This window comes from Terrapene carolina, unplaced genomic scaffold, assembly GCF_002925995.2.
Source record: "Terrapene carolina triunguis isolate 2854851 unplaced genomic scaffold, T_m_triunguis-2.0 Scaffold247, whole genome shotgun sequence".
NCBI lineage: Eukaryota > Metazoa > Chordata > Testudines > Emydidae > Terrapene > Terrapene triunguis.
In genome coordinates this window covers 1352491-1371817 of record NW_020664598.1, presented here as the reverse complement: position 1 = coordinate 1371817, position 19327 = coordinate 1352491, and the positions used below count along the sequence as shown (strand labels likewise).

The window sequence follows — 19327 nt, the reverse complement described above, 5'->3', positions numbered from 1 at the left end:
TAAAAGCATGTTTTGAATTTAAAGGAACACTCCATTTCCTGGGGAGTTAACCAAGGAGCATCCTTATAGATCTACTAATTGTCAGGAACCAGGGAGGACAAGTCAGAGACAGTGGCTTCATTAGGAGAAGGTGAGAAAGTGTTCAGTGAGGACATCGCAGTATCAACCTGTTCTGATGCCTGCTGAACCTCCTTACCACATGGGCCAGACACTGGAGATTTAAGTTCCACCATTTACCGGGTACTGGGATTGGAAATAGATAGAGTGCCTGGACAGAGACTCAGGGTATGTCTACACTACGAGAGTAGTTCGATTTTAGTTAAATCGAATATGTGCAATCGATATTAGAAAGTCGAACGTGTGTGTCTACACTAAGGACAGTAATTCGACTTTGTCAGTCCACAGTACCAGGGAAAGCGTCGACATTGGAAGCAGTGCACTGTGGGCAGCTATCCCACAGTTCCCGCAGTCCCCGCTGCCCATTGGAATTCTGGGTCGATCCGCCAATGCCTTCTGGGTAAAAAAATGTGGCGAGGGTGCTTTTGGGTAACTGTCGTCATCCGTCAGTCACTACCGCCCTGCCTCCCTCCCTGAAAGCGCCGGCGGGAAATCAGTTCGCGCACTTTTTGATCAGTGACAGCGCGGACGCCACAGCACTGCGATCATGGATCCCGCTGCGACCATCGCTGCAGTTGTGGCCGTTCTCAACGCCTCGCACCTTATCATACACCTTACCCTGAGGCAGATGCAGAGTAATCAGGCGAGGAGGCTACGGCACCGCCGTGAGGGCCTGAAGTCGGAGAGTAGCACAGAGCTGTCAGAAACCACGAGCCCCAGCGCCCAGGACATCACTGTGGCAATGGGGCATGTGGATTTTGTTGAACGGCGATTCTGGGCCCGGGAAACAAGCACGGACTGGTGGGACCGCATAGTGCTTCAGGTCTGGGATGAATCCCAGTGGCTGCGAAACTTTCGCATGCGGAAGGGCACTTTCCTGGAACTTTGTGACTTGCTGTCCCCTGCCCTGAAGCGCAAGGACACCCGCATGCGAGCAGCCCTGACTGTCCAGAAGCGAGTGGCCATAGCCCTCTGGAAGCTTGCAACGCCGGACAGCTACCGGTCAGTCGCGAACCACTTTGGCGTGGGCAAATCTACCGTGGGGGTTGTTGTCATGCAAGTAGCCAAGGCAATCGTCAAGGTACTGCTGTCAAAGGTAGTGACCCTGGGAAACGCGCAGGCCATCATAGATGGCTTCGCTGCGATGGGATTCCCAAACTGCGGTGGGGCTATAGATGGGACTCACATCCCTATCCTGGGACCGGGCCACCAGGCCAGCCAGTACATCAATAGAAAGGGCTACTTTTCAATGGTGCTGCAAGCACTGGTGGACCATCGGGGACGGTTTACAAACATCTACGTCGGATGGCCGGGCAAGGTTCATGACGCTCGCGTGTTCAGGAACTCTGGTCTGTTTAGACGGCTGCAGGAAGGTATTTACTTCCCGGACCACAAGATAACTGTTGGGGATGTGGAGATGCCTACAGTGATCCTCGGGGACCCAGCCTACCCGCTAATGCCCTGGCTCATGAAGCCCTATACTGGCGCCCTGGACACAGAAAAAGAACTCTTCAACTACCGGCTGAGCAAGTGCAGAATGGTGGTGGAGTGTGCTTTTGGCCGTCTCAAGGGGAGATGGAGAAGCTTACTCACTCGCTGTGATCTCAGCGAAACCAATATCCCCATCGTTATTGCAGCTTGCTGTGTGCTCCACAATCTCTGTGAGAGCAAGGGGGAGACCTTTATGGCGGGGTGGGAGGTTGAGGCAAATAGCCTGGCTGCTGATTACGCCCAGCCAGACAGCCGGGCGATTAGAAGAGCCCAGCGGGACGCGCTGTGCATCCGGGAGGCTTTGAAAGCCAGTTTCAAGGCTGAGCAGGGTACCCAGTGACTTTTAAGTTTGTGGACACAGAGGCAGAACTTGCCCCCCTTTCTTTACCCAGTTGCCGTCGACTATCCTCTCCACTTACATACCCCCTTCACCCCCTTCCCAAAAAATAAAATCTGTTCTGTTTTGTTAATGGACACCGTTGTCTTTATTACTGTTTTCGCGGGAATGTTTTAAACCTGTGACACAGACTGTGGCGGGGGGCGGGTTTAGGGTTGTGATGCAAATGATGCCTCTAAACTCCAGGAATGACAGGCTCCGCGGTGGTGGACTGGTTGTTTCAACGGAGCCTGCCAGCCCTCCTGGCCGGGACTGCGTGTATGTGTCGGCTATGTGACTGTCTTGCAGGGGGAGGAGGGTTACAGATCCCCTGCTGCGCGGCTCTGTGATGCAGGGTAAGGACCGCTGCATAAGATCTGTAACTGCCCTCCCCCGCCACCAAGTCACAGAGCAACACCACCGCCCCCACCACACAAAACATGAAAACCACCTCCCAGACTGACCAGGATAACTAGTCACTGCACTGTATATGTGCCCTGCTGCTGCACCTGCCCCCTGCTAAAGGTGACTGTCCTGTCCAATGACCAAGCCCCTCCCCCCCCCCTTCAGACAGACTCCCCTCCAAAAGAAGAGGATGGAAACAGAAATGAACAGAAACGTATTCTTTATTAACAACCGCACATGGAACGGGGGGGTGAAACTTGGACGGGGTCTTGTGGGAGGCGGGTAGGAAAGGACTTTTCAAATTTTGGGGAATGAGAGCCTTCTAGTGGTAGAGCAGTCCGCAGGGGTGGAGTGAAATTTTTCACGGCCCCTTCCACCCCTCCGTGTTTGGACTTTGGGTGAGGGGGGTATGGGACTTGGTGGCGGGGCAGGGCAGTTACAGAGAGACTGCAGCGGGGCTCTCTCCTCCTGCCTCCGGTCCTGCAGAACATCCACAAGGCGGCGGAGCGTGTCCGTTTGCTCCCTCATTAGTCCAAGCAGCGTTTGAGTATCCTGCCTGTCCTCCTGTCGCCACCTCTCCTCCCGTTCCATGTTTGCCCGGTGCATTTGGGACAAGTTCTCCCTCCACTGTGTCTGCTGGGCTGCCTGTGCTCGGGAGCATCCCATTAGCTCAGCAAACATGTCTTCCCGTGTCCTCTTCTTCCTCCTCCTAATGTGCGCTAGCCTCTGGGCAGATGTGGCTGTGGGAATTGGAAAAAGGGAGTGAATTCCTGAGACAGAGCAATGTATCTGTGAACAGAGAACATAGTCTTTCTCTGTGAACAAGACCATGCAGAGCACCTATCACACGCGCACTGAGGACAAGGTCGAATTTTCGGCCCTCGCCTACAGTGCCTGCGGTCTTGCTGTGGCGAGCTGAGGAGCAGGGCAGGACACCGGACTTTGTCTAGATGGCAAACATGGTAAGCCGTAGACTTGTGGCCGCTTAAAACTTTAAGAGTGGCACTGGCCTCCTTTCAAATAGAAAGCAATGCGAGTCTCTGCTGGCAGCAATCCTGCAAGCATGAACTCTGCCCCTGTCCCACCCCCTCGCGGCTGTAAACCGCGTGGCTGTAAACCGGCGGTTGCAGTTCTATAAAGGGACGGGCAAGCAGTCCCAATACTAACTTTCCCATACCTAATTCACAGCAGGGAGCCATGCCAGACATCACCCTCCTGAAGGTCTCCGAGAGCCAGAAGGAGAAGATGCTCCGGGACAGCCTTCAGAAACCGGGGCCATTTGCTGCACTGCTGTGCAAGGCCATGATCCCGGAGTACCTGCTGGCGTTGTGGCAGGGAAACGTGTCCTACCACGGGGGGCCTAATAAGCTCTCCCTGCCCAGGAACCTGCTGATGAGGCTGGAAAAACACCTGCAGGAGGTGTATGAGGAGTTCTCCCCGGAGGATCTCGCCTCTATCCCCGGTTACATTGACCAGTTCCTGGCTTAGGTGCCCTTGGAGGGACAAATGACTGCAGGGTTTTGGGCATTATAATCATGAAGCGGACGTTGTGCAATTTTTTGAAAATGGTTCGGACTATATATTGAGGCGCCCAAAAAAAGACAAATCATGATACACTTTGCACTGATTCCCCTTTTGTTTGACTTTACTGTTTACATGTTTTGAAGCACTTTACCCACTGTTCATATTTTCAATCTTCCTGTTTTGTTGCAAATAAATGTTTACATGTTTTAAAGCACTTTAGCTAATGTTAATATTTTAAATACGCCAGTTATGTTGTAAATAAATGTTTAGATATTTAAAACACTTACTGCTTGATCCGTCCCCTGAATCTGTGTCTGGGGTAACGGCTGGGGAGGGTTGGTAGGGGATCTCTGTCAGGGTGATGAAGAGCTCCTGGCTGTCGGGCAAATCAGCGTTGTAAGCGCTGTCTACTGCCTCGTCCTCCTCATCTCCTTCCTCCTCTTCCCCGTCCGCTGAGGAACCGGCCGCGGACAATATCCCATCCTCAGAGTCCACGGTCAGGGGTGGGGTGGTGGTGGCGGCCGCACCTAGGATGGAATGCAGTGCCTCGTAGAAACGGGATGTGTGGGGCTGGGATCCAGAGCGTCCGTTTGCCTCTTTGGTCTTCTGGTAGCCTTGTCTCAGCTCCTTGATTTTCACGCGGCACTGCGTTGCATCCCGGCTGTAGCCTCTCTCTGCCATGGCTTTAGAGATCTTCTCATAGATCTTTGCATTCCGTCTTTTTGAGCGCAGCTCCGAAAGCACGGACTCATCGCCCCACACTGCGATGAGATCCAAGACTTCCCGATCCATCCATGCTGGGGCCCTCTTTCTATTGGATTGCACGGCCATCTCTGCTGGAGAGCTCTGCATCGTTGCCACTGCTGCTGAGCTCACCACGGTGTCCAAACAGAAACTGCGATTCAAACTGCCCAGACAGGAAAAGGAATTCAAATTTTCCCGGGGGAGTGGCTGGTCAGAGCATCCGAGCTCGGACTGCTGTCCAGATCGTCAACAGAGTGGTGCACTGTGGGATAGCTCCCGGAGCTATTAGCGTCGATTTCCATCCACACCTAGCCTAATTCGACATGGCCATGTCGAATTTAGCGCTACTCCTCTCGTTGGGGAGGATTACAGAAATCGATTTAAAGAGAGCTCTATGTCGAACTAAATGGCTTCCTGGTGTGGACGGGTGCAGGGTTAATTCGATATAACGGCGCTAAATTCGACATAAAAGCCTAGTGTAGACCAGGCCTTAGTAGTAGCAGGTGCAGGAGATGAGGACCTAGTGTCTGGAGGGACACCCTGAGGATTCAAAAAAAGCCATTACTGGATCTGATATGGTATCAGAGACCAACCCCAAAGCTTCCTATACCTGGACCTGGTCCAGTGAGAATGTCAGTGCCAAGACCTCAACTAGCAGAAAGGGAAATCTGAGACCTCCTGTAATGTATGATCCCACCTTCGACTCCAGGGAGGAGTAAGTATAATCAGAAAGCCAAGGTGGTGCAGTACCAGGCAATGCAGCAGGACATTGGGACCAGGAAGGACAAGAAGTAGATGGTAACAGGGGAAGCATTAGCAGCTTTCTTGCTGATGGTACTGTTTGTCTTCGCTGCTAAACAGCACAGCTTTTGGCTACCATCAGTATCGATTGGAAGGCAGAAGCTTGCTGTGAATTTGGGGAGCAGAGAGGGATAGGAGGGGAAGCAAGGGGAGTTACTAAGACTCAGAGGGAGGGAGTAGCCAGCTCCAGGATGGGATGGGGTATCCCAGCAATTCCTATACCAGTTCCTCAGTGGCTGGCACACACACACCTGCTCTCCCTGGACTGGGTATCTCTATCAGCAATGGCTGGACGGTCAGACTGGGCTGGACTAGGGACTCACATGAGTGACCATCTCTCCCAGCCAGCCCTGTGTGGTCCCTGCACACTAATCCCAGACAATGTAAAAGAAGAAGAGGAGAGGAGAGTTGTTGCTACCTGCTCCCTAGCGGCAAACCTGAACCCATGCACCAACACAACCATTCCAGACCCTCCTCCAGATCCTACTCTGGCCTTCGCAAGATAGTATGGGGGCAGAAAACATTGGGGGCCAGAAACATACATCAACCCTTGTAATATTTCCATTACGTAGGTGCTAGCCCTCACCACCTCCCAGTTCCACCACAATGGTACCAAAAACTGCGTAGCCCCTCATGGTGCCAAGGATGAAACAGGTACCAAAGCTTGCATTGCATGAATGGGCAATGCCGTACCTCAATGTCTTGCAGCAAAGGTGAGTCTGGAACCAAGAAGCAAAGGAGGTCCCTCAGGTGTCATCTGTACCAAGAGGTAGAGATGCCCCAAAGCATTCACTGAAAATTAAGTTAATGCTGCAGAAGATCCTAACAACACAGTCAGTCTCCATTGTACCAAAGGTGGTGCTGGATACAACAACTCTACATTGCTAGTCAAGTCTGTGATACCAGGGAGTTGCCTAGCTGGACCTGGAGATCTAACCTCAGTTCCCACCTTTTTCCTGTGTGACGTCGTTGGGGTCCTAGCCCTCTTTTCTGGCTAGAAGAACGCGAACTGTCTGATTTCTTCTGCCATTTGTGCAGTACCAGAGAAGGACAGTGGCATCTTTTCTCTGGCGAGGTGATACTGCCAATCTAGTAGTGCAGTCCTGGATGGATTAAGTCTGAACCCCTGTGTACCGAGTGGCTGGGTTCCAGTGGAGGCATAAAGCAGTTTCCATGAAGAGGTGTCGAAGTCTTACTTCCTGTAGAGAAGTGAGCCGGGGCTCGTCTCTCTCTGGGGCAGTGGGGACCCACACCACCTCACTAAATTGGGGAATAGGTCTTGCGGGGAATTAGTCCAGCTGCAGGAGTCGTACTCTGCGGCCACAGTAAGCCCAGGCCCTAGGTCAGGGCAGGGCAATGGTGAGTCAGGCCCTCAGGCAGAGGCTGAGCAACAACAGTATATAAACAGTAGGCCCAGGTCCTTGGTTCCAAAGGGCCTGGGAGAGGGGGAGACTGCCACCCGCGAGTTGGGTGGCAGGGGGGATGCCCTCCCACTCCACTGCGTCCCAGCCCGGGGTCCTAGCAGCAGCAGAAGACCTGCTGCTGTGTCCGTGGGGATCCTGGCCGCAATACACTGACATGGGTTCTGGCAGTGCTGCAGCCAGACTAGGGTCGGCTGCCCCCGGGCTACTTCCAGACTCCCCCTCTTGAGGTACCTGGGTCAGGGTGGTGTCCTCAGGGGGGTCCAGCACCATGGGTTCCTCGGGATAGCTGGAAAGGCGTAGACTTGGCAACTCCTGGTAGCTGGCACAGGGCAGGCTCGGCAACTCTTCCAGGTAGCTGGCGTAGGGCAGGTAGGGCCAGTCCTCGAGTTTACTGCAGCCCACTGGGGTTTCCCAATTGCGAGCTAGGCCGGAGGCGTCTGGCCTCCCCGGAAGCTGCTCTCTCAGTGAGCCCTGAGGTTGGGCCTTTATACTTCCAAGGCAACGCCTGACCCTCTGGGGGGCGGGCTCAGAGTTCCCTGGCTCCGCCCACTCTGGTGTCCGGAGGGACTCGTCTCTCTCCAGGGCAGCAAGGAACCACACCGCCTCACTACACTTCCCTAGACTCAAACCCTTGCAGATAGGGCACCTATACTTAATAGGTCCTCCCCTCAAACCCTAAACAATGGGAGTGAGGATTTCTGACTAGCATAGACTTGTTACAGCCAGAAAAGCACTTAAACCCTGGGGACTTAGGCATGCCCCAGGACAGAGCTTGAAAAGCTCCAACAAAAACAAGCAAAAATTTGCCAAAAGCAAGTACACTAACTAAAACTATGAACAATAATAATTTTTAGAAAACATTATCTCATAAGAGAAAGGGAAAGGTGTGATGAGCACACACATTCCAACTACCATGGTGAGAAGGAACTGAGGAGGATTGAGGCAGCTCTGCCCTTTGTACCTTAGGCTCACAGCGAAGCTTGCTGAGAGCGCATGCACCACCCTGACAGATATCAATATGGGGAAAAAATTGACTGCCTTGGGTGCACTGGCACACACACACTTGAAGTGAAATGGACATGTGCAAGCATTCGAAGAACTTGGATTTTCAATTTTGCTGTAGGTGTACGAAGTCTCATTTTTACAGTCTTTCAAATCCAACTATTACATCCTCAAATCTCTCTCTTATTGTGGGCTCCTTGATTTCTGTAGCTGTTTATACTTTCTATAAATTTCTCAGAGTAGATAATGGAAATATAGAACTGTGAGCCAAAGATGGTATCAACTGGTTTACAAGTGTTTTTTCCTCCCCATGCTCACTCTTAGTTTTTGGCATTTGCTTTCCCAGAGCCTTACACACATTTTATTGTTGATCCTGCATGATTCTCAGGTCACAAAATCATGCCATCCATGTCAGTGTATTCCTCTTTCACTCCTCTTCTATTTTTAGGGGGTAGGGAAAGTGTTTAACCTAGGCCTGGTCTACACTGGAAAAATAAGTCTGCCAGGGATGCGAAAAATCCTCACCCATAAGCGGTGTAGTCAGCGCTAGGTCAACAGAATTCTTCAGTCAACCTAACTACTGCCTCTTGGGGAGATAGATTACCTATGTCAATGGGAGTTTTAAGTGTAAACAAACTCCTAATTTCACCAATTGTAACTGCATGGGTAAAGTCTGAAAAAGGCAAAATGTTATTAGGCAAACTGGAACCTGGCTAGGATTGACAACTCTACTCTAGTGTAAAATACCAGGAATTCTTGGAGTAAGCGCTCCAAGAGAGGGTTACATACAAACCTACTTGTCAGTCAGTACTTTTCAACAAGGTTCTGCGGTCAGGCATGCAACTCCTACAGCATAGCTCTGTGCAAGGTCATGAAGGTTAACTTCTGCTACACAGGATCCTAATTCTCCATCCTGGGTCCAAACAGCCGTTTGTGGGGTTCTCCAGGTGGTGGGGGAGAAGAAAGAATGAACCTTTGACTGGAAAGCATATCCCAAAACAGCCTATTATTCAAGGTGGCTAGGTTATCTAAAAGGAGACTGCAGCTGTATGATTAGAAACTGATGCCCCAGAGAATCCAGACAAATGAAGAGACTGATATATGGAGAGCAGTATATCCAGATATATGGAGGCTCACTGGATGCACATGCCCAGCACTTCTGAACGTTTACTTTTATCAAGATAATTGTGAACATCTGTACTTACAGGCCTTCTTCTTTGATTATCTCCAGTAGCACTGTGTGAGTTGTCTTGGACTTGCGTTTCTCATCAACTGGAAGACAAAAGACAGATCTAATTTTTAGCACTTTAAAAGTTGAAAGTACTCATCATCAGCTCCTTATTCCTCTAAAACTGCCAATTTCGCCTTCTCCACAAATGACTGCTTTCTCCCAGCTCCCTAGCCACCCCTGAAAGCATCTCTCTCTTTCCACTTGATATTTAAGGTTTCCTGCCTCCTTATTTGTTCACTCCCCAACAACACTAAGGGCAGGTCTACACTACAGGGCTCAGTCGACCTAAGTTACACAACTCCAGTTACGTGAATAATGTAGCTCTAGTCGACATAGCTTAGGTCGACTTCTTCCGGTGTCTACACCGCACTGGGTTGATGGGAGAAACGCTCCTGTCAACTTACCTTATGCTTCTCACTCCGGTGGAGTATGGGAGAGCAATCAGCAGTCGATTTAGTGGGTCTTCACTAGACTCGCTAAATCGACCCCCATGGATTGATCACTGCACCTCAATCCCTTGGTAAGTGGAGAGAAGCCCTGAGATGTGCCCCCTGGGCAGCTGCCCCTTAACTTTTGTTAATTCCTGATCTGATAATTGGACCATGAATCAGAGATGGGGCTCACTTCCCTGTTTCACTGTCATAAACATTCCCTGACCCCCAGACCCTAATAAACCTGCCTCTTACAGCCAGTTTACAGGTGACCATGCATTGGGAAAAAGCCTTGTTTTCTAAGAGCTGAGGATTGCTGTACAGTATTACGGGGCTAATTCAAGCATATATCTCTGAAGATTTGTCAAATGATCTCATCCCAGTTCTTAATAAAGCTTTAGCCACAATATCAGATGCCTTCTGGTTCTGTAGTTTATAAGTAGGAAATACCCAGGCTTGACTACCCAGGGCTGTTTAAAGTTTAATTTTGGGAAACGTGGGATATTTGTACTCCCAATTTCGGTCTCACTCTGTGCTTTTAAATTCCCCTGTGGCACAATGCCTTAGGCAAGAACGTGCTGGTTTTACTCCTGCACATAGTGTTGTTCCCACGGGCTGGCAAGACCAGCTGCACGAAACTAATGCAATCCTGGGCAGTTTCTCTCTAACTCTCAATTTTGATCACCTCTTCTAAATCTGAGAATATTCCTAGAGAGATGTACTTAGGACAAGTCTACACTTAAAATGCTGCATCAGCGCAGCTGCTATAGCACTTTAATGAAGATGCTCTAAGTTGACGGGAGAGACTGTTCTCCCATTGGTGTAGTTAATCCACTTCCCTGAGAGGCGGTAGTTACGTCGATGGGAGAAGCAGTGCTGTCTACACGGGGGGTTAGGTCGATATAACTATGTCACTCAGGAGTGTGGATTTTTCACACCCCTGAGCAACAAAGTTATTCCAATATAGGTCTGTAATGTAGACCAGACTTCAGACATTCAAATCTGAGCCATAAGTCACACAGCAATGACTTTTCAACTAATTAAAGAGTAAGTCAGTGCTGTTCCTAAAGGGAGAATCAGCCTCAACTAGAAGAATGTTGCTGGTGATGAGGAAGGAATAAAAGGAAAGATCCTTGTTTACACAGAGGAGATCCCTATGATGGCGGTGTGCCAGGCCCTTTGAGGCCCCCTGCTGGAGGCCTCGCAGTCCTAACACACCCTGCCTCAGGAAAGGAGCAGTGAAAGTGGGTCCCCCAGGGCTGCCTAGAAAGGCTGCAGGGCCTGAGCAGGTCAGTTGCTAGCTGGGACCAGAAGGGTGAGGAAGGACTGGAAGACAAAGAGACTCTCTAGGAAGGAGGCCTGGGAAAGACCCTGCTCAAGCAGGGATACGACAGAGAGAACCCAAAGACTGTAACCCTAAGGTAATGGGCGAAGGTGATGGGACTCAGTGGGAAGCAGCCCAGGGAATACAGCAGCAGCAACTATTAATGGAAGCAGTACAAAGCTGCTGTTTATAGGGTCCCTGCCTTGGGACCTGGAGTAGTGGGCGGGCCAGGGTCCCTGGGGAAATGGCCTAAGCCCTGAGAAGGGCTCAGAGAAGCTAGGAATGGATCACTTGATAATTACCCGTTCTGTTCATTCCCTATGGGGCTGTGGTGGGGCAGCTGCCCCACCCCCATGAGAGAGAGGGCTAGAGTAGGCCAGAGCGACTGCACAGGCCGGCAGCCAATTAGAGAGGGGCCTACTGATTAGAGCCAATCAGGGCTAGGCTAGGCCCTATATAAAGGCTGCCTAGGAGAGGAGTAGGCAGTCTGTCCCAGACCTTCGTGCGGGAAGGTCTGTCTCTGTAGCAGGGGGCCAGCACCTTGGACAGAGCAGTGCTGGGGAAGGGCAGAAGGAGCTGGGGAGCTCCAGCCAAGGAAAACCCCAGGCTGCAGGCCTTGCTACAAAGGGCAGAGCAGGTGCACAGGGCCGAAGGGGAAGTGGCTCAGGGACAAAGTCTGACAAGGGGAGAGAAGGAGGGAAGGGAGGCTGCCGCTAGAGGGTCCCTGGGTCGGGACCCAGAATAGCGGGTGGGCCTGGGTCCCCCCCCCTTCCCCCTTGTACTACACTTGGTTGAGGAGGGGCATGGCCTGATACAGGCTGTGGCAGGCCCCTGTGACAAAGGGGCTAGACTTTGAGGCTGCAGCTGGCTACTAGAACAGGTGCAGCCGGAGGACTGCTGATAACACCAGACCCCTGGAAGGGGGTGAGACCAGAGCAGTGGGCACTGCCGGAGGGCAGTGTCCTGAAAAGGATGCCGTCGAGCGGGGAGCAATGCGGGTCCGGACACCAACAGAGGGCAGACGACGGATGGGACACCACCGGCAGAGGGCGCCCCGCAAAGGACAGAGCTAATTCCCGGATGTGCCAGCGGGAGGCGCCGCGGTGGTGAGTCCCAACCCTGTCACAGGGGCACATGGTATTGGCGACTATCGGAAGACGGGATACTGGGCTAGACGGACCTATGGCATAACTGTTCTTATGAGTTGGGACTGAAGACCCTGGAGAGAGCCAACCATTAGTGGGACTTTGTTACTCCAGAAGGGGACTGAACTTAAGAGATGATCTGACTGGACGGCTGGGGCAGCAAGAATGGATGCTTGATACCCCAGAAGGTGTTCATCCATTTTAGACTGTGACGTGAACGGAGGACTGAGCCACTGAAGACCTGCCCTGCAACAGCTGACAGGGCACCAGGAGCAGAAAAAGAGTACAGGATCATACCCAGGTGACAGGAGGCACTCACAAGAGGTGAGTGCACCCCATCACAATCCCCATGCAACTACTCCCAGAAGTGCCGAGGCTAAAAGGCAATGGAAACAAAGACAGGAGTCACAAAAACACTGGTGTTTACACACTTACCCTGAAGTCTAAGTCTAGCTGTATCCAAAGGAAAAAATACTGTCATTGCAGTCACACTGCCCTGAAAAATGATAGAACAGTTAATTAGCATTTTTTTTATATCTATCTGTCTGTAATGAGTTACATAAACAATCATTACAAGTTTCTCAGCAAAATTACTCCACATAATCAAGAACTAAACTATATTCTTTGTTAAAAACTGCTTAACAATGACCTTTTGTTTACCCCTGTAAATTCTGTTCCCACGCAAAATCAAAATTTGCTGAATAAAGGTAAAGAGTAATATGCATATCAAAATTTAACAGAAAAAGAAAATGAACCCCACAGATACCAATGACAACTGGACACTTTTAGTCACCGGGTTAGAGAAAAGACTTTCAAATGTGATTAAACAAATTATAAATAAACTGAAATGATTGCAAAACTCTCCTTTAGCATAAGTTTTTAGAAGTCTGATGTCAGTAAGCAGATAAAAGAGCACTAGTTTTTCTCCATTCTCACTTCTGCCCCACCTATACAAGTCTGATAAAAGCTTATGAAGGAGGAATGTTAAAATTACATGGCATTCATCCCTCTAAATTAGGATCAAAACAGTGCCCTAGAGCACAATACAAGGGACCATTGTTTTATGGAAGGTGCTGCCTTCTAAATGAGACAAAATAGCAGTTCTCATGCTCATTAAAAATTCAGATGCAGTTTTTGCAAGTCAATCCCAGTGCTTAGCCAAATTCCAATTTAGGAAATTACAGTCGCTTCCATAAAATTCACCATGTAGTTTTAATTAGATATAGAGGGTGAAATCTTGGCCAATATTTTCTACTTCGTGTGCAGCACAGCCGTTGGATCCTGTAAACACAGGCACCGGTTTCTAATTTTCCCCGGGGGTGCTAAACCCTGGCTCAGCCCAGGCCACGCCCCTAACTCCACCTCTTCCCCCAAGCCTCCACCCTCACCCTAGGAGGGAGGGGGAGGAGTTGATTGGCAGGGGGACAGCTGGTGGGTGGGAAGAGGGGGGCCTGGGTGCTAAGCACCTGCTAAGTTTTTTCTTTTAATTTTTCTCCCATGCCTGTAAATATGGCAATATGTAAATATGGCTCCTCCCTCCACTATTTGCCTCACCACCCTGTTGAATCTTACTTTTAAAACTGTAAGCTCTTTAGAATGGAGCAGTCTTTTACTGTTCAGCACCTAGCACAATGGGGCCCCAACCTGGTTGAGCCTCCAGGCACTATTGTAATACTAAGACTCATAAAGTTGCCTGTAAGTATCATCTTCTTCTTCAGCTTCAGCCTCATAGCTCACAGATGATCTGTAAACAATGAAGCAACAAGGAAGAAAGCAGAAATTCCCACTTGAATCCAAGTGATAGCAACTTGAATCCAAGTGATAGCAACAGTGATTTTTTTTTTTTAATTTTATTTCTATAATGTGGCTCTGAGGTAAGCCAAGAAAATGTTTTTTGCCTTGTGTGAAAGAGAGTTGGTATGTCTGGGTTATTCTGTGCACTCAGTTTTGTACTATGTGCTGAACTCCTATCTAATCTTGTCCATGGCAAAGTTATGTATTCCAGTCAGCTGTCCTGCCCAGGGAAGGTGCTTGACACTTAGCTGAAGGACTATCACAGAGATAGAGTCATCAACTTTAAATTGTCTCTCAACTGCTAGCCCAACTCTGCAGAACAGCTTATCCACATCGTCAGCATGATTGGTGGACCTGCAGCTTTCCAGGGGATGTCTACACTACAGGTGCTACAGCAGCACAGCTGCAGCGCTGCTGCTATGCTGTGGTAATGTAGACAATAATACAGCAACAGAAGGAGTTTTTCTGTTGCTGTAGTAAATCCACCCCCTCAAGAGGTGGTAGCTATGTCAATGGAAGAATTCTTCTGTCAACCTAGCTGCATCTACAGTGGGAGTTACGTAAACCTAACTATGTTGCATGGGGCATGAAATATTTCACAGCCCTGAGCAACGAAGCTAGGTTGACCTACATTTTAGGTGTAGGCCAGGCCTTACTCTGGACACAATGGCAAAAGTAGAAAGGGACTGTATTTTAAGGGGGTTCCTTCTCTGAGCAGGGGGGCGTATCACTGTCACATGTAAGCTGGAGATGCAGGGGGGGGGGAGAGAGAGAAGGAGGGACTCCGCCCAGCCTGCACACTAGCAGACCTCACTTCTCGAAAGGGTGAGATCAGACTAGGATGGGGGTGAATCTCAGGACTTTTGTTATACTGTTAATTTCTGTAACTCTGCCCTTTCTTAAGAGTAAAATGACTATGGTTAAGAGATTACTTTACTAAAAGTCTATGTTCCTTGCTTTCATACCACATTGTCCAAAAAGGGGTTAAACAAAAAACTAGGGTTTCCCACAGCTGGGTGGAACTCTGTCTGTGTGTATACGCAATTGGGGGTGGGAGACACTTAGGAGGTCTTTGACATTGATTTGGGGATTTAGAGTAACTAGACTGCAAGTCCCAAGGAAGTACTCAGACAAGAGGCCTGATCCTGGGAGTGCACCCTAGAAACCCAAAGCTAGACTCCGTGACTAGACTCTACCCAGACCCAGTTGGCTTAGAAGCACATGGGACCTAGCAGCTGGGTCCACTTACAATAGACTGGTGACTGTACAGAGGAGGCACTAGGCCAGCTGCAACACCTTCCTTCACAGCAATTGCAAAATCTTGACTAGCAAGTCTGTTTCTGTAGATGGACAGCTTGGTCAATCTGAGTTGCTTCCAGTCAGTTGCTGAGTAGAGTGCCTCCTGGTGTGAGGAAGTTTTTTTTTCTGATTTGTGCAAACAAAATTGAACAAATTCAGTTGGAATTGTCTAATACCATGGAACAGAGCAGGTTATTGAAGGGGAGAAATGCCCTATCTTCTCCGCTTCAAATTCCAGCGAATGTAGCTCTGTGGTATTGAAAGCATGAGAGCACTGGGCTTGAGTCTTTTGTTGGTAGAGACTGTTTAACGCCCTTTTGGGGAAGGGCAAGTTACCAGGACATGGGCGGTCAGACCTAATTGTCAGAGCAGGAGTCAGACCGAGTCCGGTACCGGGAAGTCAGAGTCTGTGACAGGCCAGAAGGCAAAGAGAATCAAGTATCAGGAGGCAGGCAGGATCAGAAGCCAGAGTATAGTGTCTCTTGCGAGCAGGGTCTGGAGCAGAGGCAGGCAGGCAGTCTATGTTGTTGCTCACACAGCTCCCCTTCAGGGCTAACTGTTTTAGATATTGGTATTGGCCAATCAAGTAGTTGTCTGAGACTGCCACTCTGGTTCTGCTGGGTGGTACTTCCTGCCAAGCTGAGCCCCACAGGGTCCTCAAGTAGGAGCACAGTCTAAGCCTCTTGTGGTGATTGTGGAGGCATCAGTAGCCCTGAACCCGCCCCCCCAGATACCAGCCTTGCAGGTTGTAACATCATCCCTGCCTACAGGCCCCCCTTCGAGATGGTGTCAGTCCAGGCTTGTCAGGGTGAGTTTTGTGGAATTTCTCCACCAGGTCAGGGGCATGGACATGGGAGGCAGGCTCCCAAGCACATTCTTCAGGGTTGTAGGCTTCCCAATCCAATGGATAGCACAGGCAGCCACGTATCTGTCGGGAACTGAGGATGCCATGCACTATCGTATTCATCGTGACCCTGGATTTCGAGTGGTTGAGGTAGTGGTGTGGTTTGGTTGGGGAGGGGGTGTTCATTATAGGGCTTCAGAAAGGAGACATGGAAAACTGGGTGTATTTTGAGAGACTGGGGAAGCTGGAGTTTTGAAGATAAATTGGTTAATCTGATGGCATATCGGGAAGGGTCCCAGGAACTGGTGGTCCAATTTGCAGGAGAATCACCTGGTCTGGAGGTGTTTAATGGCAAGCCACATCTTTTGGTCTACCATAAATACTGGAGCTTCTTGTCATCAACAATCTGTATGCCGCTTGTATACCTCCTTCGCCTCTTCAAGGTGGTTCTTGAGCTTTTCCTGAATGAGATGGATCTGTTGGACCCCATCAGTGGCAGTGGGATTCGGAGAGATTGCTGGTAACACCAGGTGGAAATGGGGATGAAATCTATAATTAGTGAAGAAGGAGCTCCGACCCTTAGAGGCATAGTCAGCATTGTTGTAAGAAAACTGCATATGGCAGGAGTGTGGACTTGGTTCACCCATTTAGTTTGTCCATCTGTTTGGGAGTGATATGCAGGAAAAGTGGATATGCAGACCTCCAGTAATCTGAAAACTTCACACGAGAAGCAAGAGGTGAACTATAAGCCTCAATCAGAAACTATGTGGTCTGGGAGTCCATGGAGCTGGATCACATTGTCCAGTAGCCTCAGCAGAGGGCAGCCAGTTGCAGGGGATGAAGTGGGCTATTTTGGTCAGGCAGTCCACAACTGTTAGGACTACGGTGTGGTCATCAGACGGTTGGAGTTCTGTGGACCAAAGCCTAGCCAGTCTCCAGGAGTACTGAGGTGCCAAGAGGTCTGGTTTGGGGTGTTTTGGTACGTGCACAGCACTTGCAGGAGTCTACATAAGCTTGGACCTTTGCCTGCATGAAGGACCTCCAGAAAAAGTGGGTGACCATGCGGGAGATCTTCTGATAGCCAAAGTGACCCACCGTTAAAACATCATGGCACAACTGTAGCAGCTCCAGTCATAGTCACCCTGGGGGCACATACACGTGCTTGTAGAAGTACATTACGCCATCCAACACAGAATGGTGCAACTTAGCCCCTAATGGCATGGGCAACGTCCCTTGGGCAACTAGATCTTCTTTCTAGGCAGATCAGATAAGAGAGCAGGTCTTGCTGAACTGTGGCATTAGCAAAATTACCAGGCTTGAGGAGGTGGGGGGCGTGGAAATTGGTTCTTTTCTTCCCTGGTTGTAATCTCTGTTTCCATAGAGCAGCGGTTCTCAACCAGAGGCCGCATGCGGCCCAATTAGCACACAGCTGCAGCCCACAATGATAAATTAGTTGAGAACCACTGCCATAGAGCATCAACCTTCCCATTTCATTTTCCTGGGAAGTAGGTAATAGTAAAAACAAACAGAGAAAAGAACAAGGCCCACCTTAACTGTTTGTGGTTCAACACTTGGGCCTTGTGGAGGTACCTGAAGCTCTTATGGTCACTGAAGACCTGTAGTGGGTGCCAAGCTCCCTTGAGATGGTGACACATCTGCTTCTACTAAACATGGACAGGTCAGGTCAGGGTGTGCCAGGATTGGGGCCATGGTGAAGGCAGTCTTTAGCTGGTCAAAAGCAAGCTGAGCTTCAGGCAACCAAGCAAATGTCACACCTTTGCGAAGGAGTGAAGTCAAGGGAGTTATTACTTCAGAGATGTTAGCAATGAGTCTCCTATAAAAATTCACAAAGCTCATAGAGGGCTGTCCAGCTGTGAATGGCTTCCAACTTCGGCAGATCCATTTGGATTCCCTCTAGAGTGATGATATACCCCAAAACTTCAATGGGGGCCTTGTCAAAGATGCACTTTTCCAGTTTGGAACCCATGCTTCTGTAGGTCCCCAGGACAGACCAGACATTATGGTAGTGCTGCTCTGGGTTCTCTGAGAATACCAGTATATTGTCAAGATAGATAATCACATACTGGTCCAAACATATTGTTCACAAAATGTTGAAATGTTACAGGGGCAGTGGTTAAGCCACACAACATCACCAAGTATTCAAAGTCCCCATATTGGGTACCAAAAGCAGTCTTCTATTCATCCCCAGGCCTTATGCGTTTAATACAGTACTGTACTTACTTTTTTTGTCTCTGCTGCTGCCTGATTGCATACTTCCAGTTCCAAATGAGAGGTGTGGTTGACTGGTCAGTTCGTAACTCTGGTGTTCGTAACTCTGAGGTTCTACTGTACTTGTCAAGGAGGCTGAGGTTCTTCCCTGGGGCCACTCCTGTCTGTCTAGCCCGCATTGTAAAGAGTTCTGCTTCCAAGGGTCTCCTTCCATCCAGGGGCCCCAGGTGCAGGTCAGCTGAGAGTTGGTTGCTTTGTTGGAGGCACGCTTTCTGAAAGTATTCAGGGAAGCTAATTTTCATCTGCCATCAGGAGATACATGGGTCATGCCGCTCCAACCAAGGAATGCCAAAGAATGGGGACCGGATCACATCGAGGCATACTGTTTCTTGGTGCTTCTCTACTACAGCCTCTAGTGGGGCAGCCTCTTGAGTTACTGGTCCCGATGATAGGGGCAACCCAACAATCATCTCCAAAAGGTCCAGTGTGGGTTTCAGCCAGAAGGGGATCTGGAGGGTTTGGGCTTCCTCAGCATCTATAAAGTTGGCAGAGGCCCCAGAGTCTATCATTGTTAACGTGGGGGATCTGCTGTGCCTGTTCCAAGACCTGCAACTGCAGTAGCAACTGGAAGTGCGGGGAGGCGCCATGGTTCCCAGGTCGGGTTCTACTTGAGGGTAGGGTAAGGAGGGGGTAGTGGTTATGGAGCTCTGGTGCTATGCAGGCTGTGCCCCCTCTACTGGGCCTGGGCTGGTCCTTTTCCCAAATTCTTCTATTCTGGGCAGGAGGCAAGGGCATGGACTGATCCCCTGCACTAAAAACAGAGGTTCAACTGTCAATGACACTCACTCACTCTCTCTCTTCAGGGTCAGACGTTAGCAACCCAGGTTGACCTGCATGGGTTCAAGACTCTATTCTACAAGCCGTGGCATGGAGGGCAGGTGGGGGGGGGGCTGTTGGGACACCCTTCCTTTCCTCGTTCCATTCATGCAGCCAAGAGTCAATGTTCAGGGCAAAGTCTACAAAGGTGCCTAGGTAGGTGGGGCTTTCGATGCAGGTTAGTTCATCTTTTACCTTGTCATTGAGCCCCCAGCAGAACTGGTAAAATTGGGCTGCTTCATTCCATTCAACATCGGCCACAAGTCATCG

General features: G+C 49.9%; 1 protein-coding gene across 2 annotated transcripts in view; it reads right to left on the bottom strand.

Annotated features, from left to right (window-relative positions):
* SLC25A17 (solute carrier family 25 member 17) overlaps nt 1-19327 on the bottom strand; it is a 51660-nt gene that overhangs the window by 19354 nt on the left and 12979 nt on the right. For both annotated transcript variants that reach the window (XM_024200405.2, XM_024200406.2), the window contains exons 2-3: nt 12451-12511; nt 9090-9156 (exon numbers count right to left, since the gene is read on the bottom strand). In XM_024200405.2, coding sequence (XP_024056173.2) covers nt 9090-9156; nt 12451-12511 — 128 coding nt within the window. The remainder of the gene's footprint in view (nt 1-9089; nt 9157-12450; nt 12512-19327) is intronic.